Source organism: Stomoxys calcitrans, chromosome 4, assembly GCF_963082655.1.
Source record: "Stomoxys calcitrans chromosome 4, idStoCalc2.1, whole genome shotgun sequence".
NCBI classification, from domain to species: domain Eukaryota; kingdom Metazoa; phylum Arthropoda; class Insecta; order Diptera; family Muscidae; genus Stomoxys; species Stomoxys calcitrans.
In genome coordinates this window covers 31120444-31148330 of record NC_081555.1, presented here as the reverse complement: position 1 = coordinate 31148330, position 27887 = coordinate 31120444, and the positions used below count along the sequence as shown (strand labels likewise).

The 27887-nt window shown below is 41.7% G+C and overlaps 2 protein-coding genes across 11 annotated transcripts in view; one reads left to right on the top strand and one right to left on the bottom strand.

The window, feature by feature from the left end:
- LOC106083907 (serine/threonine-protein kinase par-1) overlaps window positions 1–8845 on the top strand; it is a 36483-nt gene extending 27638 nt beyond the window's left edge. Inside the window, exons 9-15 of one of the 3 annotated variants that reach the window (XM_059367653.1) lie at window positions 12–776; window positions 846–1237; window positions 1297–1424; window positions 1496–1626; window positions 4912–5311; window positions 6513–7617; window positions 7700–8845. In XM_059367653.1, the coding sequence (XP_059223636.1) occupies window positions 12–776; window positions 846–1237; window positions 1297–1424; window positions 1496–1626; window positions 4912–5311; window positions 6513–7617; window positions 7700–8029 (3251 nt within the window). In that variant the 3' untranslated portion in view covers window positions 8030–8845. Of the gene's footprint in view, window positions 1–11; window positions 1238–1296; window positions 1425–1495; window positions 1627–4911; window positions 5312–6512; window positions 7618–7699 lie in introns of all 3 variants that reach the window. The other 2 variants (XM_059367652.1, XM_059367651.1) reach the window with 2 other exon arrangements.
- Window positions 8846–20915: 12070 nt separating this feature from the next.
- Window positions 20916–27887, bottom strand: part of LOC106083910 (G-protein coupled receptor moody) — a 57424-nt gene continuing 50452 nt past the window's right edge. For all 8 annotated transcript variants that reach the window (XM_059366874.1, XM_059366873.1, XM_059366867.1 and 5 more), the window contains exons 5-6: window positions 26475–26542; window positions 20916–23240 (exon numbers count right to left, since the gene is read on the bottom strand). In XM_059366874.1, the coding sequence (XP_059222857.1) occupies window positions 22838–23240; window positions 26475–26542 (471 nt within the window). In that variant the 3' untranslated portion in view covers window positions 20916–22837. The remainder of the gene's footprint in view (window positions 23241–26474; window positions 26543–27887) is intronic.

The following is a 27887-nucleotide window of genomic DNA, read 5'->3' as shown; positions in this document are numbered from 1 at the left end:
TTTTTCTCCAGAATGTGAACATCTAATACGTCGTATGCTGGTATTGGAACCCTCACGTCGCTATACCATTGAACAAATCAAATTACATCGTTGGATGTGTCCAGAAATCTTGGAGCTCTCGAATATTGCCAAGTTCAATGTGAACATGGACGGCACTACAAACATCGAACCCAACGAGGACATATTGCGCATTATGTCCGAATTTGCTGGCATACCACCGGAAAAGACTAAATCAAGTCTAAAAAAGAATAGCTATGATCATGTTGCTGCCATTTATCTACTACTCCAGGATAGAGTATACAATAAGAAAATACAACAGGAACAGAAGCATATGCTCGGAAATGCCGCTTGCAGTAGCAGTACTGCGTCTGTACCACTGCCAAAACATACGAGCATAAGTAAACAGCACACCTTGGCCGGCTCCACCCTATCGACACTGTCAACGGCTTCATCGGCGGCGGCGGCGGCCTCAGCTCATCAATACTCCTCGAAATTGTTGTACAAGCATGGCAAATCGAATTCTACCGAACAGCATCGACTGAGATCCAGTCATGTGCTGCAGGAAGAGCATAATCAAATTATCAAGGAGAACTATAGCCTTTTGTCGCGTTTAAGCCGCCAAACATTACTCAGCGAAAGGAGTGCCGTTGGAGGAGCCGCCCACATGGAACACCTGTTGCAGCCCAAGATGGCCGAAAGTCAGCTGCGCTATCACTTGGGCGAAAGGGGAGGTCGCATGTCTCGCCAAGATCTAAGTAGCAGCCAGCTACCCATAGGTTGTTCATCTTATAGCATAGACAATAATAAACACTCAATTTCTAATCTAAATTGCCGGGATATTGCAGCGTCGAACCAACGACTGAATGGTGTGCCCACAACGCTGCGCTATGCCGATGATCGCTCGATGCGCGAGCGGCTGTTTGGGGGCGCTGGCATGGGCGGAGCTGGCAATTTCAATATCGAAGAAAGTATCCTAAAACAGAGTTCAGAAGACTGTAGGCTTTTGTTGCAAAAGGCCACTGCCATATCCGAATCCAAAAACAATAAACACAAAACCAAAACGACTGAAACCAAACAAAAGTCCGACACCAAGCTCAACGATACCAAGTCTCTGTCAAGCTCAACCAGTTTCGATTCTTCGCCACATCTCGAACAAAGTCTTAGCTTTCGTTTCAAAATGTCTGCAGAGGCCACCAAGCTCTTTCAAACGCTGCAAGAGAGTCCTCTGCCATTGGATGTAAGTGAAAATGGGGGGCCCAATGGTAGCATAAGAACTGATTTTGTAACCTTTTGCAGAGTCCCACAAATCCTGATGACCCTGATAACCCTTCAAGTATCGTTGTGAATGCTAGCAACGAGCGCATGACCCCACACACAACCGAAAAAGATAAATCAAAGGCAGCTAACTCAGAAAATTATGCTAAGTAATTTGAGTTTTTTGAGAATTAAAATTTGGGGCTTTTTTGCAATAACTTGTTTCTTTTTTATATTTCAGTGCCAATGGCAACGAAAAATCTACAACGAAAAACTCTAATAAAAAAGTTTCGGCCCAATGCAGTTCAAGCACCGATGAAGGTTGCGAAACGGATTTAGGAAATGATACCAAAGGTATGAGAATAAAAACAAGTAAGTGGTTAAGGAATTCGTGTCCAGGGAAAGAACCAAGATATATTCATTTACAGGTAGTGGCAGTTGCCCAACAACAAAATATTGAGTACACTATCTGTCAAAATCAGTGATTAGTGCAACTCTGATTTTGTGTATATTACTAGTTCGCGCCATTTTTCGTTGTTTGCGTGTGTTATGGTTCTTAACTATTGAATACACACACACAACCAAAACTGGTTGATAGATAGTGCACTACGAAAAAATTTTGTCCAGGGAAGGAACCAAGACATATTCATTTATAGGTAGTGGCAGTTGCCCAACAACAAAATATTGAGTACACTATCTGTCAAAATCAGTGATTAGTGCAACTCTGATTTTGTGTATATTACTAGTTCGCGCCATTTTTCGTTGTTTGCGTGTGTTATGGTTCTTAACTATAATACACACACACAACCAAAACTGGTTGACAGATAGTGCACTTCGAAAAAATTTTACTCACTTGTTTACGGTAAACTACCTGGTAATTATGTCATGGAAAGAACTAACGCAGTAAGACCTGTGATTATTTTTTTGTTCCAAAAATCTTTGCCTATCAGAGTGATTGAGGCCTGACTACTAAGAGACATCTATATGAAATCTTTCGGTAGTGATTTCAAGATATTCGTTTTCACGGAAACCTAGCTTAAAACTGATCAATACATAGTTTCAAGGTGTGATAGAGTAGGTAGACTTGGTCGAGTTGTGCTTATAGCTGTTCATAACTCCATGGGTTCTGAACGGGTTCCACTTACGAATTATGATGATATTGAGTTTTTATTCGTCAATACGAACTATTTGGGCCAGAGTCTCATTTTAACGTGCTCTTATACTGTACCGAATTCGGAGATAGATATTTACCTGAGACATTCGTAGAGATGGGTTTGTACCGGGTAAATACCCAACGGTTATTTATAATTTTGCAGATATTTTTGGTCTAAAAACAGTTTTCAAAAACTTTTTGGTGATTTCGTATTCTTTGTATGTAAACCTGACCTTCTGATCATATAAAATCGGATTTTGGTTATATATAGCCTCTATATAGACCGATCTCCAGCCTTAAAATCTTGAGGCAATAAATTAGTAATTTTTTATCCGATTTCTATTAAATTTGGCACAGTGAGTTCCGTTAGACCCCTATTCATTTCTGTGAAGTGCGGTTCAGATCAGACTATATTTGGATGTAGCTGCCCTTAGACCGACCACCCGATCTCCCGATATAGGGTATTGAGGCCATAAAATTTCCATTTATTACCCGAATTCGATGAAATTTGGCACAGTGTGTTCTGGTAGACCCCTACCCATTCCTGTCACATGTGGTCCAGATCGGACCATATTTGGATATAGCTGCCATATAGACCGATCCCCCGATATAATGCCATGAGCCTATAAAAGGAGCATTTTTCATCCGATTTCGATGAAATTTGAAACAGCCAGTTCTGGACCCATCTTAACCTTTTTGTTGAATATAGTCCTGATCGGACAATATTTGAATATAGCTGCCATATAGACCGATCCCCCGATATAATGTCAAGAGCCTATAAAAGGAGCATTTTTCATCCGATTTCGATTAACTTTGGCACAGCGAGTTCTGGTACCCCTCCTAACCTTTTTGTTGAATATCGCCAAGTTCAGATCATATTTGGATTTAGTTGTCATATGGACAGATCTCCCGCTATAGAGTATTGAGCCCATATTAGGAGCATTTTTCATCCGATTTGGATGAAATTTGAAACAGCGAGTTTTGGTACCCCTCCTTACCTTTTTGTTGAATATCGCCAAGTTCAGATCATATTTGGATATAGCTGCCATACAGACAGATCTCCCGCTATAGAGTATTGAGCCCATAATAGGAGCATTTTTCATCCAATTTGGATGAAATTTGAAACAGCGAGTTCCGGATCCATCTTAACCTTTTTGATGAATATCGTTCTGATCGGTCAATATTTGGATATAGCTGCCCTATAGACCGATCTACCGATATGGAGTATTAAGCTCATAAGAGGAGCATTTTTTATCCGATTTTGATGAAATTTGAAACAATGCGTTTTGGTACCCTTCTAAACCTTTTAGTTGAATATCGATAGTGTCATCGATATTTTACCAGCTCTAGCACTTGCAGCATTTTGGAATAGTAAACCAGTCGTTAGCACAACAAAAACCCTATGGGGGATCCGGATCGTGAGGTTATTACTGAAGAGAAGTAGGAAGGAAGAGAGTATGGCTTTCTGTATCATTACAGGGGTAAACACCTAGGGATTTTGTGAGTAGCACGGAATTCCCAAGTTACATTTTATACCCACAACTTTAGGATGGGTGTATACTAATCTAGTCATTCCGTTCGTAACACCTCGAAGTATTCGCCTAAGACCCCATAAAGTATAAATATTCTTGATATTCTCGACGTTCTAAGTCGATCTTGCCATGTCCGTCCGTCTGTCGAAATCATGATAGCGGTCGAATGCGTAAAGCTTGCCCCTTGAAATTTTGCACAGATACTTAATATTGATGTATGTCGTTGGGGATTGCAAATGGGCCATATCGGTTCAGATTTGGATATAGCTCTCATATATGCCCATCTCCCGATTTGACTTCTTGAGCCCTTACAAGCTGCAATTTTTGTCCGATTTGGCTGAAATTTTGCGTATAGTATTCTGTTATGACTTTCAACAATTGTGTCAAGTACGGTTCAAATCGGTCTATAAACTGATATAGCTTCCATATAAACCGATCACCCGATTTTACTTCTTGGGTCCTTACAAGCCGCAATTTTTGTCCGATTTGGCTGAGATTTTGCATGTGGTATTCCGTTATGACTTCCAACAACTGTGCCAAATACGGTCCAAATCGGTCTACAACCTAATACAACTCCCATATAAATCGATTTTACTATTTGACCTTACAAGCGGCAATTTTTGTCGGATTTGGCAAAATTTTTGCATGTATTGTTCTTTTACGACTTCCAACAACTGTGCCAAGTACGGTCCAAATCGTTCTATAACCTGATAATACTCCCATATAAATCGTTCTCCCGATTTGACTTCTTGAGCCCTTACAAGCCGCAATTTTTGTCCGATTTGGATGAATGGATAAACCGTCTCCCAGAATATAAACCGGTTTTAGCAGAATCCATGGTGGTGGGTTCCCAAGAATCGGCCCGGGCGAAATTGGCACGTTCTTACTTGTTGATATTTAAAATCTTAGCGATGATATTCATATGAGAAGAGAAAGACTTGAAACTCTTTTCATTTTTGCTTTTTATTTCAGATACTTCACAATCCTCCAACGATTTACGAAATCAACGCATACAGTCCTATGCCAGTAGCAGTTCATCGAGCGGAGTAATTGGTAGCTATTCGAAAAGTCTAAGTCAGAATCTAAGTCGAGCTTCGTCGAAAAGCAATTGCTCGACATTTGAGAGCATTGACTTTAATCTGGTAACGAGTATAGACCTGGCGGGTAGTCTGCCATCGTGTGCAAGTAATTCAACCATAGCGGCGGCTGTGTCCGGTACCAGTGGAAGTGCAACACCCGATCAATCATCCGAATGTTCATTTTACAATAGCAATAATTCGTGTGTGTATATGCCACCCGTAACAAGTACATCCTCTATGTTGTCCACCAAGTCAACGCCGTATTCGGACAAAAGATCACCGGTGCATTTTAGGTAAGTCATTGAAAAAAGAGTTTTTTGATGCATTTGTATACCCTCCACCATAGGATGGGGGCATACTAACTTCGCTATTCCGTTTTCCTCGAAATATTGGTCTAAGACTCCATAAAGTATATACATTCTTGATCGTCTTTAAGTCCATCTAGCCATGTCCGTCCGTCTGTCTGTCCCTTTGTGGAAAGAAGGAGTAAAGCTAGGAGCTTGAAATTTTGCACAAATACTTCCTATTAGTGTAGATCGGTTGAGATTGTAAATAGGCCATATCGGCCCATGTTTTGATACAGCTCCCATATAAACCGATTTCCAGATATTACTTCTTGAGCCTCTAGAGGGCGCAATTCTTATCCGATTTTACTGAAATTTTGCACATTGACCTTCAACTAACGTGCCAAGTATGGTTAAAACCGGCACAAAACCTGATATAGCTCCCATATAAACCGACCCGATTTGATTTTTGGAGCCTCTAGATGGTGCAATACTTATCCGATTTGGATGAAATTTTGTACTATGATGTCTTCTATGACATTTAGTGGATGTACCAAGTATGGTTCGAATGGGTATAAACCGATCTCCCGATTTTACTTCTTGGGCCTCTGGAGGGCGTAATTTTTATCCGATTCAGCTGAAATTGTGTACAGCGACTTCTTCTATGCCCTTTCATATGCTTGCCAAATATGGTCTGAATCGGTTCATAACCTGATATATAGGGTTGCCCAAAAAGTAATTGCAGATTTTTCATATAGTCGGCGTTGACAAATTTTTTCACAGTTTGTGACCCTGTAATTGCATTCTTTCTTCTGTCAGTTATCAGCTGTTACTTTTAGCTTGCTTTAGAAAAGAAGTGTTTCTTTTAAAAAATCCGCAATTCCTTTTTGGGCAACCCAATAGCTCCCATTCAAATCGATCACCCCATTTTACTTCTTTAGTCTCTCTATATCACAATTCTTATTAAATTTGGTTGAAATTTTGCACAATGGGATCTGCTATTGTCTTTATCATCCAAGCCAAGTGTGGACCCAATCGGTTTATCACCTGACATATCCAATATCTTTTCCAATATCTTTTGTTTGCCCATAAAGAGATACCGAGCAAAGAACTTGACAAATACGATCCATGATGGAGGGCATATAAGATTCGGCCCGGCCGAACTCAGCACGCTTTTACTTGTTTTAACCTTTATGCATTCTACTTGCAGGGAAGGACGTAGGGCCAGCGATGGCCTGGTGGCCCAAGGAATTGTCAGCTCTTCCGCCGGGCCTCTTCACAATGGCTCTGCCTATGGCAGCTATCGCTATGACACTCCGCATAAACGCAACGGCTGGCTTGAGCTACAGCAACTGCAGAGGGAAGCCCATACCCTTAAGTCCAAATACAGATCGAATCTGCCCATGGACGAATTCAACAATTGTCAATTTCAGCACAGTCAATTCTACACCCTGTCCAACAGAATACCCGCTGTGGATTTCCACTCAGCATATTCATCGCATTTGATGCGTGCCATGGAGAATATGGAAAATTTCCCCGAAAAGAATGGCGGCACTCTACATCCATCGTTGTACCATTACTTGAGGGTAGATGCAGCCAATGCCTATCCGGCGGGTTTGCCGCGTCAAGATCCCAATGTGATATTCAGTCACATGAATGCAGCCACCGCAATGCTGCCCATGCAAAAGCCGCCCTTGCAACAGCAATTGTTGCAGCACAGATTGCTGCAACAGAAACGTCAATTGTTTCAGAAGCAATATGCCTTGGAGGCCCATTTGGGACGACCACATCACCTGATAAGGGAGCACAGCTATAAGCTTAGTGGTCATCCGCACATTATGACGCCTGCATCAACGCCAACGCCGCCGCCGCCACCCGCTATGTCGCCTCACCCCGACGAACTGTTGCAGCTACAAATGTTTGAACGTAGCGGCAAAATGCATCACAACTCATTGGCCCCTTTGGGTGTTTACAATCATCATCATAGCCATCATCATCACGGCATGAACTCCAACTACATGAAGACAACATACATTAAACAACAGTCTGCCGATGTGGCCGTATTGCCAGTGGTGGCCCAAGGACGACGTAGTCCCATTAGCAGGCATGCCTCCGAAGTGTGGCCAGTGCCGAATGCAGCCATAGCTGCTGCTGGTGGTGGTGGCGGTGGCGGTGGCGGCATGATGGCTGGAACTCCGACAATGGTGGATCACCGAAAAATGTCACCAGTCAAACTGGAGAATGGTGTTAGCCGCGGCTCGGCCCCTCCACCACCATCACCATCGCCATCCGTTTTACCACCGCATGCATACCATGTAATTGTGAATCCATCGTTTCTTTTATTTCATAATTATTAATTGATCGATTCTTCTTTTTTTTTCCCCCTTTCGTGTACAGCCATCGACATCGTCATCATGTACAACAACATCAACGTCACTAGCATCTACAGCATTAGCACTATCGTCCCCATCGACATCATCCTCATCGGGCGCAGCCGCCTCCGCCTCATCATCCACCACCACAACCACCACCACCACCAATCCTTCCACAACCACCGCCACCACCAACTCCTCTTGCTCCCTAGCGAAGTCCTCTGCCTCCATATCATCGGCTTCATCTGCATCCTCATCATCAAAAAATTTATACACACCGAATTGGCAGACTGTCATAAAACCGCTTAGCGAAAGTCCCATACTTGAAATTGCCGAGCATTTGGAATCCGTTTAAGTTCTTGTTAATTTATAACCCCTAACTTTCGCTTATTTACTCTAACAACGAGGCATACATACATGCATACTTATTTATAAACACCAATACTTTTGTACATTTTGTTTTTGTATGTGTATTTTATTGATATGTATTATTATATGTAGAAATTAGCATTCAATTAGGTTCGTGCGCAGACACAGCAGAATTTAAGGCAAGCAAATTGATTTAAAGCAAGCCATGGCCAGACTCTGGCAATGGAAAATTAGTTGTATTGAGGTAAAAAACTTTAACTTTTGCGGTTTGATGTTTAACATTTGTTTGCTGGGTTGCATTTTCCAACGCGACACTCTTCAACGCCCTCTCTTTTTCTCGGCCTTTACAAATTTTTGACCCGACGAACATTTTTTGTAAAAGTACTGATGAAAGGCCACCGTAGCGCAGAGGTTAGCATGTCCGCCTATGACGCTCAACGCCTGGGTTCGAACCCTGCCGAGACCATTAGAAAAAAGAATTTTTTTCAACGGTGGTTTTTTCCCCTCCTGACGCTGGCAACATTTGTGAGGTACTATGCCATGTAAAACTTTCTCCAAGGAGGTGTCGCACTGCGGCACCCCGTTCGGACTCGGCTATAAAAAGGAGGTCCCTTATCATTGAGCTTAAACTTGAATCGGACTGCACTCATTGATATGTTAGAAGTTTGCCCCTGTTCCCTAGTGGGCAAAATTTGCATTTTTATTGATAAAAGACCACCCCGAAAAAACATCTACCGTTCATCCGAGGCAGCTTAATTTCGATCAGACTTTCTATACATTTCCTCATACACCTCGATCTCACTGTTCTGCCGTTCACTGAGTGCTGCCATATTTTTCACAAAAAAACCCTGAGTATCAAGCATGAAGATTCTCCACAGGATTTCAGTTTTTGATATGGCATAGACCTCTACCTTCAAAAAAGAAAGCAGTCCATTTACTGAAACATACCAAGCGTCGCCGGAGGCCACAGTAGCACAGAGATTTGCTGTGACCCTTCACGCCTGGATTCGAACTTCACACTACGGCACGCCTTTCGGACTCAGCTATGAAAAGGAGGCCCCTAATCATTAGGCGGACAGCACTCACACATAAATCCTGAGTTAAGCTGTTGGATGATTTGGTTAGGTTAGCATAGACCTCTACCTTGTAGAAAGAAAGGAGCGCATTTACTAAAACATATCACGCATCACCGGAGGCCACCGTAGCACAGAGGTTTGCTGTGACCCTTCACGCCTGGATTCGAACTTCACACTGCGGCTCGCCCTTTGGACTCGACTATGAAAAGGAGGCGCCTTATCATTGAGCGGACAGCACTCACACATAAATCCTGAGTTAAGCTGTTGGATGATTTGGTTAGGTTAGCATAGACCTCTACCTTGAAGGAACAAAGGAGTGCATTTACTGAAACAATCCACGCGTCACCGGAGGCCACCGTAGCACAGAGGTTTGCATGTCCGGCTGTGACCCTTCACGCCTGGATTCGAAATTCACACTGCGGCTCGCCGTTTGGACTCAGCTATGAAAAGGAGGCCCCTAATCATTGAGCGGACAGCACTCACACATAAATCCTGAGTTAAGCTGTTGGATGATTTGGTTAGGTTAGGTTGAAAAGAGGGTGCAGATATTAATCGCCCCATGCCACCATGGACATACTCCTAAGGCAGTAATCGGCTTGTTGTGCGCTCTAAATACAAAACAAAGTAACCTCGAAAAAGAAAATCAAAGTTAGGAATTCCATGCTACTTACAAAATCCTTAATTGTTTTCCATGCCACTCCCCTAAGTTGGTTCATGTCTGGTATAGTGTCCCCACCTAAGTTCCGGTATCTGTTAGACGCGAAAGCCGGGCAATGACAAAGGAAGTGCTCCAACGTCTCGATACGTTGCTGAATGTGGCACTTTCAATTCAGTTTTCTGTCCGAGATCACTCCCAAGTATTTGACTTTGTCAGATATACAAATCCTTTAATTGGGGAAACGTGGTGCGTCAAATTTTCCCACCTTCGTCTTCCTCGTGATCAGGCAGATTTCAGTCTTCTCTGGGTTAACATTGAAACCCCTGTGTCTCGCCCTGTCGCATGCCATCTGAAAGACCCTTTCGGCCCTTCTGCATACTGGTTCGGATTCTTACCCCTTAGAAGTGTTATAACATCGTCTGCGGGTTCAATTCCTTCCTCAGTCAGCATCCGTAATAGGTTATTCATAGTGGTTGTTTTTGTTGTAGCAGTTCTATCTTTCGTCTGCTTGATTTTGTTGAGTTCCAGATCCAGGAATTCTGCGACTAAGATGGGGAGCGTCCAGAGGGATCGTGTGGTCCCTGGAATGCAGGATAGGTGGAGGTTCAACAATGCTGAAGATAATACCCCGCTTTGGGGAAATCCCTGTTTCACTCTACGATGCTTTGGCTTCTTATCCCTAAAATCCACAAAAGACTGGCGACCACACAGATAATTTGCGACAAGGCGTTTCAGGCCTGGCCGGTGGGACGTGTTGGCAATGTCCTCAAATAGTTTGGCATGACCGACTGACTGTTGAATGCCTTCGATAGGTCCAGTGCCACGAGGACTGTCCTATCACATGGCCTGGGCTGATGGAAGCCACGGCAAATGTGTGCGGTGATGGCATGTTAAGCAGTTGTTGTGCTATACAGGCTTGGAAATCCATGCTGATGCCCGGCGAATGGAAATTCTCCAACAAGCGTCTTGGCTAGTGGTGAGAGAAGGGAGATGGGTCTGTACGACTCCCCCAAACTCGGGTCCTTTCCTGGCTTTACTGTGCCCATCTTCAAGACATCGGGAACTGTAAGTGTGTTCAAAGACAGGTTGAGCACAGTTGTAAGGTACTCAACTCTAGGTAGATCCAGATTCTTCAGCATCTGTGTAGAGATTCCGTCGGGACCCTAAGCTTTGGATGACTTGGCGCGACGTGACATTCGTAACGTCGGCCACGGTAAATTGTGATGGCTGTTCTTTGGCTCAGAGACCACTAATGGCTCTCCCCCTAGCCCTGTCACACTCGGGATATACAATAAATTGTCGGTTGAACAGCCTGGAGCATCTTTTCGTATCACCATAAGTGAACGAGATCCTGTCATGCTGTCTACCTGGGTTCGAGAGTGACTTAACTGTAGACAACACTTGCCTAAACCGGTACCTAAGTTATATTGCTCCAAGTGTTCCACCCACAAATTTCGCCTATGTTCGTTGACTACCCTGTTTATTTCCTGACTCAGCTCGCGATTACCATCACGGTCGTCTGCGAGTAGTACTGCTTGCACCGGGAAATCGACCGGCTGGTATAAAGCGAGCGGTTGCTGCGTTAATGATGTCTCGGAATTTCCTCTCGAGGACTACCATATTCGAGGGGGGTGTCAGTTCACTGAAGCGGCGATTGGTGTATTCTCTGAAGCCGGCCCAATCGGCCTTCTTCCGATTGATAAACATCCGGCGCTCAAAGGTTATGAAGTGGTCGGTCGATGGTGAGAATTATGCGGAGCTGGTCTGATCCCAAAGAAACGACCGCTTGCCGGGATACGTCACCCAGGAGATCAGGGGATGCAATGGTAACGTCTGGTGAGATGCTGGATCTCCTCGTTATCCTAGTGGCGGCATCCTCATTTATGATGGTCATCCAGTAGTGTCGACAAAATGCCTACCTGTGCCACTTTTTCCCTTATCTTTGCGATTGAGTTTAAAAATTAAATCGGACTGCACTCTTTGATATGTAAGAAGTTTGCTTCTGTTCCTTAGTGGAATGTTCATGGGCAAAATTTGCAATTTGCTATAGGCTCTATGGTTTTAATAGATAGGACGTAAGGCTCATATAGGTCTGTAGGCCTTTGGTGTCGCATAACTTGCCTTGCCGGGCTTGGGTATAAATACCACCCTTGCTTCCTGCCAGACTTTCGGAGTATATGCAAGTGCTAGACACGATGTAAAAATGTAGGCCAGGTGGGGCGTCAGATAGTTGGCCTCCTTCTGTATTAACGCTGGGAATATTTCATCAGGTCCGGGAGACTTAATTGGTTTCAAGCTCCTCAAGGCTTCCTATACCATAAATTGTGTAATGATAAGCCATCGATCAACCTCATTATTCCAAGATTCCTGGTATCTCCGTGAGTCCCGTTCTTATCAAAAGCCTCAACATGTCCTCCATTATCTCTGTTCTCACTTGCATGTCGTCTACTAACGTTTCAGGTTGGATATGGGTTTTTGCGGGAAACTTCTTCATCTTGGCGGCGTTATTAAAGCTATCGATCTGTTCGCAGAAAAACTTTCAGGAGGCACGTTTTGCCGCTCTGGTAATCTTATTGTATTCCTTGAGCCGTGTGTAATACACATCCCAATAAACTACCGCTACGACGTGCTCTGTTAAAAAGTCTGCGGACCTCTTTCTTAATATTGCGTATTTCCCAGGTCATCCTGGGTTTTTCTTGTGATGATTTCCTTTCTCGAAGAAGACAACTATCTTCGAAAGACCCCACTATTGCAGTCGTAATTCTGTTGACATAGTCGTCAATGTGTTCTATGCTTGGACAATCAAAATTAACTTGCCTAAGTCTCCTTCCGTTTAGTCTTCCGAATTTTGTCCAGTTGGTTTTTAATTTATTACCGAATTTTCGGATTCGGTGATGGCCGTGCTATTCTAAATCTGATGTAGCAATATTCTGAGAAGGAGTGTTCCATGGAAACCCTCAAATTCTGAACCTCGAAGATCAGATTTTCCGAACATATTGTCACATCTAAAATTAGACGATGTCAGTATACCAACCCACCATAGGGTGTAGGGTATAAAAACAATTAAATGATTGTACTTTTAATTAAGAATGGAAAACTTTATTATAGTGTTCTATTCTATTCTTTTCTATTCATGGATTATTGTTTTTTTTTGTTTGTTTGCTTAAGTCCTTAAGATGGAGTTACATACAATGCGCACGCATTAAAAATGCAACTCTGCAAAGAAATCCCACAAAAGTGACGCGCAAAAGTAAAAGAATTGTCAACTTAAACTCGAGCGCCATTGTGTATTGCCAGTGTTTAGTGTTTTTAGGGGTTGTTTTGCCTTTGTGGGATTTGCTTGCAGAGTTGCATTTTTAGTATCTCCACCTTTAGCTATTCTGCTGCGATATTCTTAAGCATTTTGCGTTATTTTTAATAAAAAAAAAAAAATTTTAATGCATAATTTAGGACACACTTGCGTATGTACATATCTAAGATTATATTAAAATATTGCTAAAAGCTGAATTAAACATATGTCAACGATAAGTTTTATCAAACATTTTGTAACATATAATTCTGTTTTAAATTTGGTATTGTATGTGTTAAGTTAAGGACTTTAAAGACTAGAATGGATCTGATGCAATCTTTTCTTTGGCAGTTAAGTTATGACACAAAGACACTTTCATATCAGCCGGTATTATAAATATCGTCAAAGTTTAAAGATATTCATATTTTAATACCCACTACCATATGATGGGGGCATATTAATTTTGTCATTTCGTTTGCAGGTTAGGTTGAGTGGGTTTCCCACCAAAGGTTAGTTCACTTGGAGGCCAGTTTGGCCCATTGTGGTACCCTAGAGAGAGAAAGGGAAGAGAAAGAAAGTGTGAGACCTCGGCCTAGAGGTTATACACGAATGAAAGATAAGCCAGGAGGAGTGGAGAACCCGAACGGGGGGGGTGAAGAACGGCCCGTCCCTATGCAAGCACGGACCTACTTACGCCGGAGCCTGTGGCACCCCCGTCGGAACGATTTTATTCCCTCAACAAACCAGACATACCAGAGGTACATTCGCAAGTTCACCCAGATCACAGATGAAACGGCTCCCCAGAAAGGAGGAGTCTCTGCAGACCGGGACAGGAACACAGCAAATGCTCAATAATCTCCTCCTCATCCTCATCGGGCGATATCCCCATGCGCGCCGCCATACGGCCTATGGCACAGTGTCCGGTTATGATCCCTGTCAAGGTACTCAACGACCTCTTATCGAACGCCAGCAACTCACTCGTCCTTCTCTGGTCGATGACCGGCCATAGCGCCTTCGCAGTCCGGCAACCATCCACCAAGGCCCACCTTGTCACCGACGCCGCCCTGGCCATCCCAGTAGCTCGACACATGGCACGTAGGCAAGACCGATGACTGGTCCGCCCGGACCGCAGACGAACCCCTCCTGGTTTACAACCCATCGCAATATTCATTTATGACCCTATTAAGTATATATATTCTTGGTCCTCCGTCTGTTTGTCCATCTAACTGTCCGTCCGTCTGTTGAAATCACACTACAGCCTTTGAAAACGAAGATTTTGAGCTGAAACTTTGCCCAGTTTCTTTTTTTGTCCATATGCAGGCTAAGTTAGAAGATGGCCTATATCGGAATATATTTTAATATAGCCCCCATATAGACCGATCTCCCGATTTAAGGTCTTAGAACAATTAAAGACACATATATTACCCGATTTCGCTGAAATTTAGCAAAAAGATGTATGCAAAGGTCTCCGTCATCCTTGTTGAATTTGGTCCAAGACAGTCTATATCTTAATATAGCCCCCTAATCTCTCGATTTAGGGTCTTAGGATCATAGAAGGCGTATTTTTCTCCCGGTTTGGCGGAAATTTGACTGAAATTCGGCACAATGATTAGTGTAAATCCGTGTTGAATTTGGTCCTAAGAGGTCTATATGTTAAAAAAAGCCCCCATACAGTGTGATCTGCCGATTTAATGTCTCAGGCTAATAAAAGCCTCATTTATTGCCCGATTTTGCTGAAGAATAACGCAGTGAGTTGTGTTCAGCCCTTCAACGACCGTGTCAAGTATGGTTTGGATCGGTCCATTTTTGTGGGGACTATTCCCCATATAGACCGGTTTCCTGATTGAAGGTCTTTCACCCATAAATTGCGTATTTATTCCCCGAATTTGCGGAAATTAAGTAGGGTGAGCTATGTTAAACCCCTACATAACCTGCCCGAATTCCTATCCCAAGCTATGGGATATTCCATTAGGGATTAGGCCAGGGACATTATGATGGATGTTCTCTGCGGTTGTTCGGCGGATTCTCGTCGATGGATGTCTGGTGTTACGATGACACATCAGGAAAACACTGCACTCCGCGGATGGTCGAAATGATACAGGGTACCGAAACGGTGATTATCTTAAGAGCAAGATAAAGTGCTCCGTGAAAGGCACTGAATATCATTCTCGATCTTAGGCTATTGCACCAGTATGTTAATTGTGTGACAACAAAGATCGCACTAAGACTGTCGAATACATGGGGCTGCTCAAACTTAGTTCTTTTTCTTATGTTTTGCTGGGGATGCATTTCAGCTTTGTGCCGCGCGACTAATTATGTACCCACGGAGTCCTTTCATGTTGATGGATTGACGTCGTTTCCACGAAAAGCGATACCTCGCTCTTCCCGGAACCTTCTGTATACACACATGGGTCTAAAATAGTTGGGGCTATGTGGGAGGATGGCTTCTTTGTATTCAATAGAATCGGGGAATCAAAGAGGCTTCTGGACGGATGCAGCGTCTTTCAGGTGGTGGTCTTTGTGGGGGCGGTGGCTCGATTAGACCGTTACGATATACATGGACAGTCAAGCGGGTCTGAAGGCTCTGGCGTCGGGTTACTAGAGGTCGAGGCATCGGGTTACGTTGCCAGGAATGGAGAGCTTATGGATAGTCAAGCGGGTCTGAAGGCTCTGGCGTCGGGTTACTAGAGGTCGAGGCATCGGGTTACGTTGCCAGGAATGGATAGCTTATAGCGCAATGATTCAACATTCCTGGAAGGGTGGACGTTATACACTCATAGAAAAAAGTCTGCTGAAAATAGCAAATACTCTCTGCGGACTGTTAGCAGTTTATATTGCTGCTATAACAGCAGTAGCTCTGCAATTTCAAATGTCGCCAGCATTTGGAGGATATAACCATCGCTGAAAATTTTTCTGATGTTCCTACCAGGAACCCAGGCGCTCAGCGTCATCGGCGGACATGCTAACCTCTGCGCTATGGTGGCCTCCTGAATACCCACTACCTCGGGTTTATATATAAACCACCTTTCGTCATAATCCGGTGAAAAGTGCATTAGTTATGCACCCATAGCAGCTATATCCAAAAATGGTCAGATTTGGACCGAATTCGGTACGGACATTGAGTGGTCTAATAAATACAAGTCACTGTTTAATTTTGGTTCAATATAGGTCTTTTTGGCAGCTATATCCAAATATCGACCGATCTCAACCATATATGACTGTGTCAAATTTCAGCAAAATCGGATAATAATTGGGACCAAAACCTTAAATCGAGAGATCGGTCTATATGGCAGTTATATCCAAATCTGAACCGATCTGGATCATCTTCAAGAACGATATCGAGGGGCTTAACACAACTCATTGTCCTAAATTTCAGGGAAATCGGACAAAGACTTTAAATCGAGAGAGTGTCAAGAGATAGGTTGCGTTTCTTTAGCATCAGTGTGGAGATTCCGTCGGAAGCCAAGGCCTTGAACAACTTGGCGCTGCGAATGAGATTTGTTACCACGTTCATGGTACGTTGTGATGGCTGTTCATATGCTTGTAGACCACGGATGCGATAAATAGAGTTCACGCTATCTAAATTGGTGATTGAACATGAGGCCACGCAGATGTGGCCTAAACGCCTGGGTTCGAATTCTGGTGAGAGCATTAGAAAAAAATTTCCGCGCTGGCGATTATCGACAGTTTGACAGCTCTAGTTGCTGGAGGGAGACTTCTGCTACCCAAGTAGGGATTTCGCGGCATTTTCCATGGAGTGAGCAATGGATTGCTACTGCTCGAGTTGGATTGGGCAGTTGGGTCAGTCGAGAGATCGGACTATATGGCAGCTATTTCCAAATCTGGACTGATCTGGGCCAAATTAAAAATGATGTCGAAGGGCCTATCATAACTCACTGGCCCAAATTTCAGCAAAATCCGACAATAAATGCTCCTTTAGGGCCCAAGACCTTAAATCGAGAGGTCTGTCTACATGGGGGCTATATCAAGATATAGTCCAATAAAGCCCATCTTCGAACTTAACCTGCCTATGGACAAAGTTTCACCTTAATACCTCTATTTTTAAGGAGTGTAGCGTGATTTCAACGGACGGACAAGATGGACGGACATGGCTAGTCTCGTCTTAAATTTTTACGACGATCAAGAATATATATAATTAACAGGGTCGGAAATTGCTATTTCGATGTGTTGCAAACGGAATGACAAAATACATATACCCCCATCCTTCGGTGATGGGTACAAAAATGAATTTTTCAAAAAATAATAATTGGATAGTCATCTACGAAGTAAAATAAGAATCAATCAGCTACCAAAATTTGAAACAGATGGTCATGTCCGTTAGTAAATTGGTAATTAAATTTAAAGATAGCACCTTTATTTTAAAGATTTGGTTCTTTCATAGAGCTGGTAAACTATCGATAATCGCAATATTCAATAGTTTTAATAATAAATATCGATAGTAATCGCTAGTATCGCTAATTTCCCATCACCTATATTTCAAACGATTATGGGAAGTAAAAATCGGGAGATCGATTTTTCAATGCACATACCAAATAAAACCAATATCAATAGAGTCAGTTGGAAGTGATGAGAGAAATCATTGTACAAAATGTTATCCTAATCGGATGAAAATAGCACCCTTTATAGGTGCAATATTTCTTAAAGGATGCATTCAGTGTCGGATTACTTATTATACTCTACACCACTACTGTGCTACAGGGTATTATAACTTGTAACACCCAAAAGGAAGAGAGATAAACCCATTGATACCGATCGACTCAGAATCACTTTCTGATACGATTTAGCTATGTCCGTCTGTCTGTCTGTTCATGTTAATTTGTATACAAACTAAAGGTCGTAATTTTCTTCCTATCGTCTTCAAATTTGTTATGGGCATGTTTTTCGGCCTAGAGACGAAACCTATTGAAATTGGAAAAAATCGGTTCAAATTTAGATATAGCTTCCATATATATGTTCGTCCGATTTGCAGTAATAATGCAATAAAATGGTCAATTGTTACCCGATTCTCTAGAAATTTCGTAGGAAGGATTTTCTTATGACACTCGATGACAAATCGGTTCAAATGTAGATATAGCTGCCATACATATATATATCGCCCGATTTTCACTTTTATGGTCACTGCAAGCGCATTTATTGACTAATCTTACCAAAATTTTGTACAGCGCTTTTCCCGATGACCACCACATTATCTAAGAAGTTTGCTAGAAATCGGTTCAGATTTAGACATAGCTCTCATATATATATTCTCGTCCGATTTGCAGTAATATTGCAATCAAATGGTAATTTGTAAATCGATTCTCTTGAAATATGGCAGGAAGGATTTCCCTTGCTTCTCGACAATATACATGAATTTTATAGAAATCGTTTCAGATTTAGATATAGCTGTCATATATGTATATCGCCCGATTTTCACTTCTAGAGCCACTGCAAGAGCATTTATTGACAAATCTTTCCAAAATTTTGTACAACGGTTTCATCGACGACTTTCACCATATCCATAAATATATAGATGCATTTTATAGAAATCGGTTCAGATTTAGATATAATTGTCATATATGTATATCGCCCGATTTTCACTTCTAGAGCCACTGCGAGAGCATTTATTGACAAATCTTTCCAAAATTTTGTACAACGCTTTCATCGACGACTTCCACAATATCCATAAAGTTTAGTCGAAATCGGTTCAGATTAAGATAGAGTTCCCATGTATATGTTCGTCCGACTTTGAGAAATATTGCAATAAAGTGCTAATTTGTTAACCGATTCTCTCGAAATTTGGCACGGAGGATGTTCTTATAACTCTTAATATTACTGGTGAATTTCATAGAAATTGTATCCGATTTAGATATAGCTGTCATATATGTGTATCGCCCGACTTTTGCTCCAAGAGCCACTGCAAGCGCATTTATTGACCAATCTTACCAAAATTGTGCACAACGCTTTCCTCAATGACTACCACAAGTTTGGTCGATTTAGATTTTGATGTGGCTCCCACATATATATATGTTCATCAGATTTTGGGTAATTTGTTATCATATATCAAACGTTGTTATTACATTTTGAACATATTTGCTTGCTCGAAATTTGATACAGGAATTTAACTAACCTATCCGAATACATTCGCTGAGGTCCATCAGAAAACCAAGGTGTAGGGTATTATAAAGTCGGCACCGCCCGACTTTTGCCCTTCCTTAATGGTTTTTGTTTAATTTTGCAAACATTTAACTTTTCCGATAGTATCCGTTGGAAAAATATCAATCGATATTCACTCAAAAAATAAAATATCGATAGTGCTATCGATATTTTGCCAGCTCTATTCTTTGGCTCATTTTTTTGGGCTAACTAACTAATGTTTTAAATCGATAAATATAGATAGGTACTTACAACCAATCCGGTTTTTGTACGTCATGGTTACCAAATCAGCTGTAATGTTAATGAAAAACAGCTGATTTGGACAAATTTGAGAATGAGGGCGACTTCTTGAGTTTATTTAAATAGATTTGATAGTTGAGTAGGGTTATGATGTGTGTGTGTTGTGTCATATATATTTCAAAATTTTTATTTTTCTTTAAACAGAATTATTTTTCCAAGTGTTTTTGGTTTTGTTTGGAATATTTACAAAGCCCGCATATCTGAAAGCAGAATTAAGAAAACCAAAACTATAATCATCATACTCTCATGTACACATATATACATGCATAACTGTAAAACATATAAAAGGAATCACATACATATTTATTATATACACGAAAAAAAGCAAAAAAAAAAAACGACAACATGCATATTTACATAAACGAATAATCGATAAACGATAACCAAATGATAATCAAACATGTACATCATCCTCCCACGACGATATCTTTAAAATCTCTGTTGATTAGTTTAGAACCGAAATTAGAACCGTTTACAAACTGTAATAGATAAAACAAAAAAAAAAACACAGAAAACAGAAAAACAATACAAATTGCCATTATGGTATCCCTATATAATAGACTCTACTAGACTAGAGAAGATAGTATAATGTCCCATGCCCCTCCCTTATAGGTAGGTAGAGACAGAGACCAGAGCAGGCTACTTACTGCACGAATGCAGCTGAGCTAACTAAAACAACAACAACTACTAATGCTACTGCTATAACTTGGCCACAATTACTTCTTATACAGCAATAATCCCTAGCGAGCATTTGTTCTTTTGATTACTTTTACATTTTCGATAGTGAGATAAAACAAAAAAAAAATTAAAACAAAACTACACATAGATAATAATCGATTGCAATTGATCGATTGTTTGCATTGAAAACAATAATAAAAGCATTAGCCCTCTCCCCCCCCCCCCCCCCCCCCCCCCTTCAAACCCCCTTTCGCTCCCTTCGAATTACATGCAAGCAAACATAGTTGTGTTACTAAATTCTAGTTAAATTTTTGATTAGCATTGAGGAAAATTACGAACGATAACAATAATATTTATTATTACAATTATTATTAATAATATTATACTGAATATTTAAAAAATATTGAAAAACCAACAACTAAGCGAAAAAGAAAACAAAACCACAACAACAAAACGATTACAACTAATGATTATTATAATTATTATTATTATTATTGATATAATAAATGAGAAATATTATTAATAATAACAACAACAAGAAGAAGAACAACAACAAACAAATATCAATTATTCAAATGCATTTATACACTTTAATATTATGGTAATAATAATAAAAACAAAAAACCAAAACAATTAATTCCAATAAATTATTGCAAGAAAATTTAAAACAAAAAAATAAACAAAAAACATTGATTAATTGCTCTTAAATATTGCAGAAACAGAAAAGAAATACTTTCTTTGTGGCTTTCTTTTATGCCAAGCACCTTCAATGCATGTCATTCACTAGTTGGGCGCCAGAGCATGTACTCTAGACTATAAAGGAGAGAGAGAGAAATTTTGTTTTGTAAACAGAAAACCGCATGCTCCCCAATGTATTTATGCCCACCACCAAAAGAGGGGGGTATATTTATTTTGTCATTCCGTTTGCAACACATCGAAATATAAATTTCCGACCCTATAAAGTATATATATACTCCTGATCAGCGTAAAAATCTAAGACGATCTAGCCATGTCCGTCCGTCTGTCTGTTGAAATCATGCTACAGTCTTTAAAAATAGAGATATTGAGCTGTAACTTTGCACAGTTTCTTTTTTTGTCCATAAGCAGGTTAAGTTCGAAAGCGGGTTATATCGGACTATATCTTGATATAGCCCCCATATAGACCTTGCAACATATTCAGTGTAACTATACTCCCGTAGTGACGTAAGACCAGAGCAAGATCGGAAATGTACCCACCCACTGCACTGGTAACACCTCACCGACACCTACCGACGATGGAGGCAGTTCTGGCAAACCGAACAGAACCAGGGTCCGGGGTTCTTTTCAATCTACATTAAGGCGGCCGCCCTTGCCGATGGGGATTCCATGGGGTCAATCCGGTGCGTATAACCGGCTGACATGAGATTACAAATCGGACCATATTTCGATACAGCTACTATGTGTGCATAAATTATGCATATTTCACCGGATTATGACGAAAGGATGTTTACACATGTATCCGAGTTGGTGGGTATCCAAAGTTCGTTCCGCCCGAACTTAATGCCTTTTTACATGGTTCGTTTGTTCCGTCCGTACGGCTATCGAAATCACGATAGCGCTTGAAATTTTGCACAAACACTTATTATTGATGAAGATCATTGGGGATTTCAAATTGGGCATATCGGTTCAGATTTGGATATAGCCCCCATATAAACCGATCTCCCGATTTGGCTTCTTAAGCCACTGGAAGAAGATTTGGCTAAAGTTTTGCATGTGGAGTTCTGTTATAACTTCCGACAGCTGTGGCAAATACGGTCCAAATCGGTCTATAAAAATCGATATAGCTCCCATAAAAACCGTAAAATCCAAATCGGTCTATAACCTGACATAGCTTCCATATAAACCGATCTCCCGATTTGACTTCTTGAGACTTTATAAGCCTCAATTTTTGTTCGATTTGGCTGACATTTTGCATGCGGTATTCTGTTATGACTTTCAATAATTTGATTTGACTTCTTGACCCCCTGGAAGCCTCAATTTTTGTCCGATTCAGCTGAAATGTTTGCATGCGGTGTTCTGTTATGACTTCCAACAACTGTAGTTAGTAAAGTCCAAATCGGTCTATAACCTTATATAGCTCCCATATAAACCGATCTCACGATTTGACTCCAAGCCTCAATTTTTGTCCGATTTAGCTAAAATTTTGCATGCGGTGATCGGTTATGACTTCCGACAACTGTACTTAGTAAAGCCCAAATCGGTCTACAACCTGATATGGCTTCCTTATAAACCGATCTCCCGATTTGGTCTTGTACGGTCCCCAGACGGTTAAATTTTGTGTGATTAGCATATGGGATTGAACCAAGTTCAGTTGTAAATCCATGGTGGTGGGTTGCCAAGATTCGGACCGGCCGACCGTTTTTTCGGGATCATAACAAATAACAATTAGGTGGCGAATCTATATTTAATAAATAAATATTTGTGTGTGTGTTTGTGTAAGAAGGCTTTCTTAAAATTTATAAATAACAAAATAAAATACTATTTGTGGATGTTTGTATGTGTGTGTGTGTGTGTGATAAAACAATAATAAAAAATATTTTTTTTTTATATATAAGAAGTTACTGTGTATAATAAAATTAAGGCCCCCACTGTTAGTGTCTATTATGTTTTCGGCATACGATTGAAATCCTTTGTCAGGGAATTTCCCTCACAGCGACATCTCAAGAGATTCCAATAAGCTTGACGATATTCGGAAGACATTAAAACATATATAATGGGATTGATGCAAGTCGTCAGGTAGACCAGCAAATAACCACTGATGTTGAATATGTGATTTTCGGTGGCACCCTTCCAGATTTTCGTCAACGTTATGGGCAAATAGCAGATGACAAATGATACAAAAATCACCAAAATCATTTTCAATAGTCGACGATCCTTTTGACTCATGCGACCGGGATATATGGCAGAGGCATTCGATGTGTTCACCATGGAGACGTAATGATTTTTGCGTGGATTGAATCGCGTGAATGAGGTCTTAATTGAAGTCTTGAGTTTGTTTTGACGTCTGTAATGGAGAAAAAAGGGAGGAAATATGACAAATCATTAATATTACAAATCATGTTTAAGGGGGGCAACAGAAAGCTTTTAGAGTTCCGACCTTAAGATGTTTCTTTCCATTTGAAACAACTTGATGTTTAATGGCCTTAACATTCTATGATGATCTAGCGATGATCGTGTGTCTGCCCGTCCGTATATCGAAGACACCTAGTTTTATTGAAAATACAACATCGGTATGGGCGATTAACTGAAGAAGTAGCACCACCAAAATTTATGATATTTCCGGGATAAGAAATGGTTGGACCTATTCATAAGAATTTTTGTTGGACCTTGATAGTAACACAAATCAGATATTTAATTTTGAAGTCATATACTAAGGGGGAACGCCCGACCGCCTTTTAACCGAAGTCGAAGGGTCTCCATATTTTGACATATTCGGCGATTGTTACGATGGTTGTACCTTAAACTCTAAAATACAAATCAGATATCTTAAGTTGAGGTCGAGTACCTAAGGGGAACGCCCCACCCAAAACGGGCCTAAAGGTATCATATGGGTCTTAAATGAATAGTAATAGAGGGAGGGGATAGGGAGTAAAGAACGAATTGGTTTTCAGGCCAAACTTCTTTTTAAGGACCTACTCGTATAAAAGACCGAAACCACATTTTGTCGATTGTTAGTTGCGACTCAGTTTATAACCACAAGAAGCTCGCAAGTTTGTTTGCGACGGGATTCATTGCTCCATTCTTCTGATCTGGACTCACCTATATGATGCCCTGTTCCTAACCTAGGTGGTGAAGACGTTCAACAACATGAGAGATAATTGGCAGTTATGCACTACCAATGGTATGCATCGATAGACTACAGGATTAAGCCAACACGACAGATATCTGCATAAAATACCTTAAGACGATCTAGCCATGTCCGTCCGTCAATCCGTCTGTCTGTTGAAATCACTCTACAGTCTTTGAAAATAAAGATATTGAGCTGAAACTTTGCACAGATTCTGTTTTTGTCCATAAGGTTAAGTCCGAAGACGGGCTATATCGGACTATATCTTGATATAGGCTATGCATGGTTACCAATTCGAGTTCACGCTGTTTGGACATGTTCTCTTCCTTGGTTAGGAGCGAAGCACTATCTAAAACTCCTTCCGATCTATTGGTCACGGCACCTGGTTGCAATGCAACTCCTCATCGAGCTTGCGCTCTACCCGCGATCTGGGTCGAAAACCGTAGCCACCACTTTACTCCCCACTGGGGCCTCAACATAGTCGGGCTGGGATAAAAATCCCAGGGGCTCCCGACTCCCGTGGTACCAGATTAAGGACTCCGGTCAGACCTCGTAGCCGAAACTACTACCAGTTGAAACCTAAACGTTTCCGGACTGGTCGCCTGAAGGGAAAACAGCCAAAGCTATTTCCCCGTCCCATCCCAAACCCCCCATCACCTCCAAGAGCAAAACATGGTGGCCAACAAAGCGGTCTAAATCCCAATACGGATCTAAAACGGACAAAATACCCAACACGTTCATAAACACGGAGGAGAACCCTATACGGACAAAAACGGACAGTTCCCTATACGGACAAAAGCGGACGGATAAGAACAGACACTTCCCACTACAGTAAACAACGGACGAGCACCAAAAACGGACAAACATCAAGAGCTAAACTATCGAGCGACCTTACCAGAGGCCTATCACCGCCCACCTAACATCCTTCTCCTATCAAAGACCTCCCTCGCAAAGGTGCCCAACCTCGCAAACGTCCCAGAGTCCAACAAGGCCCTGCTCAAATCTCACAACCCCTCTTCATAGGATATGCCTATAGCGCCTAAGTCCCTGAGGTCCGAATAGTACGGGCGCTCAGTAAGTGTACCACGTCCGCAACCACAACCCCGCAGGTAGGACAACCTGCAGTCGACGCCAGGCCCCTGTTACGCAAAAATGCATTTAGAAAGTCATGTCCTACTGACAGGACATATGCTCACAAAACTCAGGCCAAAGCCAAAATCGAGTTTGTCCACTACGAACGTCGCATACCCAATGAATCGGTAAGTAACCCGTCCATTGTCACTGTCAGTCCAACGTGATCTCCACCTATCATAAAGGCACTCCAAAAGGTGTGCCTTAAGCCGCCTAAAATCCCCATTCGCCAGATCCGGATCAGAAAGCCAATCCCTTTCAGCAACCGGACTATCGTAGAGCCAGTGGACTATCATCGGATTCAGAACCCATTTCGAGCCTACGCCTGGCCTACATAGTGCCCAATATCTGTGAGCTTTCTCAGTACGCAGCTGGATGTGACTCTTCAGGATCAGTTTTTCATCCAAGATCACTCACAAGTTTTGACCTTGTCGTCCTCCACCTCTCATAAAGGCACTCCAAAAGGTGTGCCTTAATCCGCCCAACATCCCCATTCGCCAGATCCGGATGAGGAAGCCAATCCCTTTCAGCAACCGGACTTCCGTAGAGCCAGTGGACTATCATCTGATTCAGGATCCATTTCGAGCCTACGCCTGGCCTACATAGTGCCCAATATCGTTGAGCTTTCTCAGTAAGCTCCTGGGTAGGACTCTTCAAGTTCAATTTTTCATCCAAGATCACTCACAAGTTTTGACCTTATAAAATTGTCTGCATAGCAACCTGGTTCAAAACCCTTACTTCAAGCCAAAGATGGAATATAACTCCCATGTTTAGGAGTGGGCTCCAAATTCTTCCTTGAAGCTACTTGACTGGGTTCAGAGGAGAGCGTTGATCAACCATGGTAGGATGTCAAACTCTATTGTTTCCTTAAAGTGCTCTCGGAATGTTGGCAGCGTTGTGTTGTTTTATCGATACTTTCATGGTGTTTGTTCCACGGAGATACGTCTTCTTATCCCTGAAGTAAGGAGGTTCCCCAAGGACAAGAGATTATCTAGGAAAGCACACCGGTTTGTAATCGTTTGACCGAACCCTGCACTACCGAGAAAACTCGTTTTCGCCCGAACAGTACGAATGTGGAATAGACTTGGCAAATGGATTTCTCACTACTTACGACCTTCAGAAGTTTAAGAAACAATTAATAAACACTACTCCCTCTTTCGCCGCTCCGAATCCTGACTTCCTTATTGCCAATGCAATACGTGGCATACTTAGGGAACATCCCCTGCGTGGTGGTTGAGAAAAAAAAGATTCTTCTATTATATGCAAGCTACGAATTAAGGATGAAGACCCAATACATTGATAAAAAAGACAACAACTTACCTGGAAGCGTTTTCCGTTTGTGGATTGGAGTCTGCATTCAGGCAGGGTTCTTTTGATTTTTCGGTTTCCTAAAAGTTAGCCAAACGAAGAATAATTAACAAACTGAAGTACATCTTCTTGTACATATATTGGGTTGCCCAAAAAGTAATTGCGGATTTTTTTTCTAAAGCAAGCTAAAAGTAACAGCTGATAACTGACAGAAGAAAGAATGCAATTACAGAGTCACAAGCCGTTGAAAAAATTTGTCAACGCCGAATATATAAAAAACCCGCAATTACTTTTTGGGCAACCCAATATTTGATGATTTATCTGAACTCGCGACACGAAAAGAAGGTTACATGTCGAAACAAAAAGTGGAAAGGCTCTCATGAACATTTAGATTTTCAAAATTTGCCGATTAAAAATGTCACAAATAGGGGATAATGTAAACAAGTGAATGTTAACAATGAAAAAGTTGACAATGTCCAGAGGCATAAGATGTAGCATTAAATTCAGTGTATTAGATGGTGTCGTCCTCAGCGCGGCTGTGATGCACGAACAAGTCATCCTTTGCATCCGGTTAAGTATTGAGCAGTAGGTGGATTTTTGAAGCGCCGTCCACCAGACCACAACACCATATAGCATTATAGGTCTGACAACTGCAGTATATACCCAATGCATGGCACGCGGTCTAAATCCCCAATTTTTGCCAATGGCTCTCTTGCAGGTGTATAGGGCAAGAGTGGCCCTTTCCTAAATGTTGAAGTTCAGTTTCCTGTCCAGCAAAATACCCAGGTATTTTGCGCTTTCTGTAAATGGAACATTCTCTCCACCCAAGGAGACAGGTGCCACTGTATGCAACTTGTTTCTCCTGCCGAAAAGAACTATTTCTGTCTTGCAATGATTTACGCCTAGACCACTTTCGGTAGCCCACTTTGCTGTTGCACGTAGAGCTTCTTGAAGTATATCCCCTAGAGTGCTGGGATACTTTCCCCTAACCGCAATTGCCACGTCATCAGTATACGCGACCACTTTTACACCTTTTATCTTCCAGAGATATATTCCAAAATAGAGGAGACAGTAAACCTGCTTGAGGAGTTCCTCTGCTGACCCATCTTTTTAGATCTACAAATCCCAAGCCAGCAGTAATGCATCTTTTAGTAAGTAAGTTATTAATAAACTTTCCTACGGTAGAGTTGATGCCTAGAAACTCCAACTCCTTCATGATTGAAGTCGGTTGTACATTATTGAAAGCACCTTCAATGTCAAGAAATGCTACCATTGTATATTCCCTGACAGCGAGAGAACCCTCTATGTAGCCGACTAGGTCGTGAAGGGCTGTTTCAGTGGATTTGCCTTTACTATATGCATGATGCTGCCGCGACAGACGATCTCCAGGGATCTTTACCCTAAGATATGTTTCTATCAACCTCT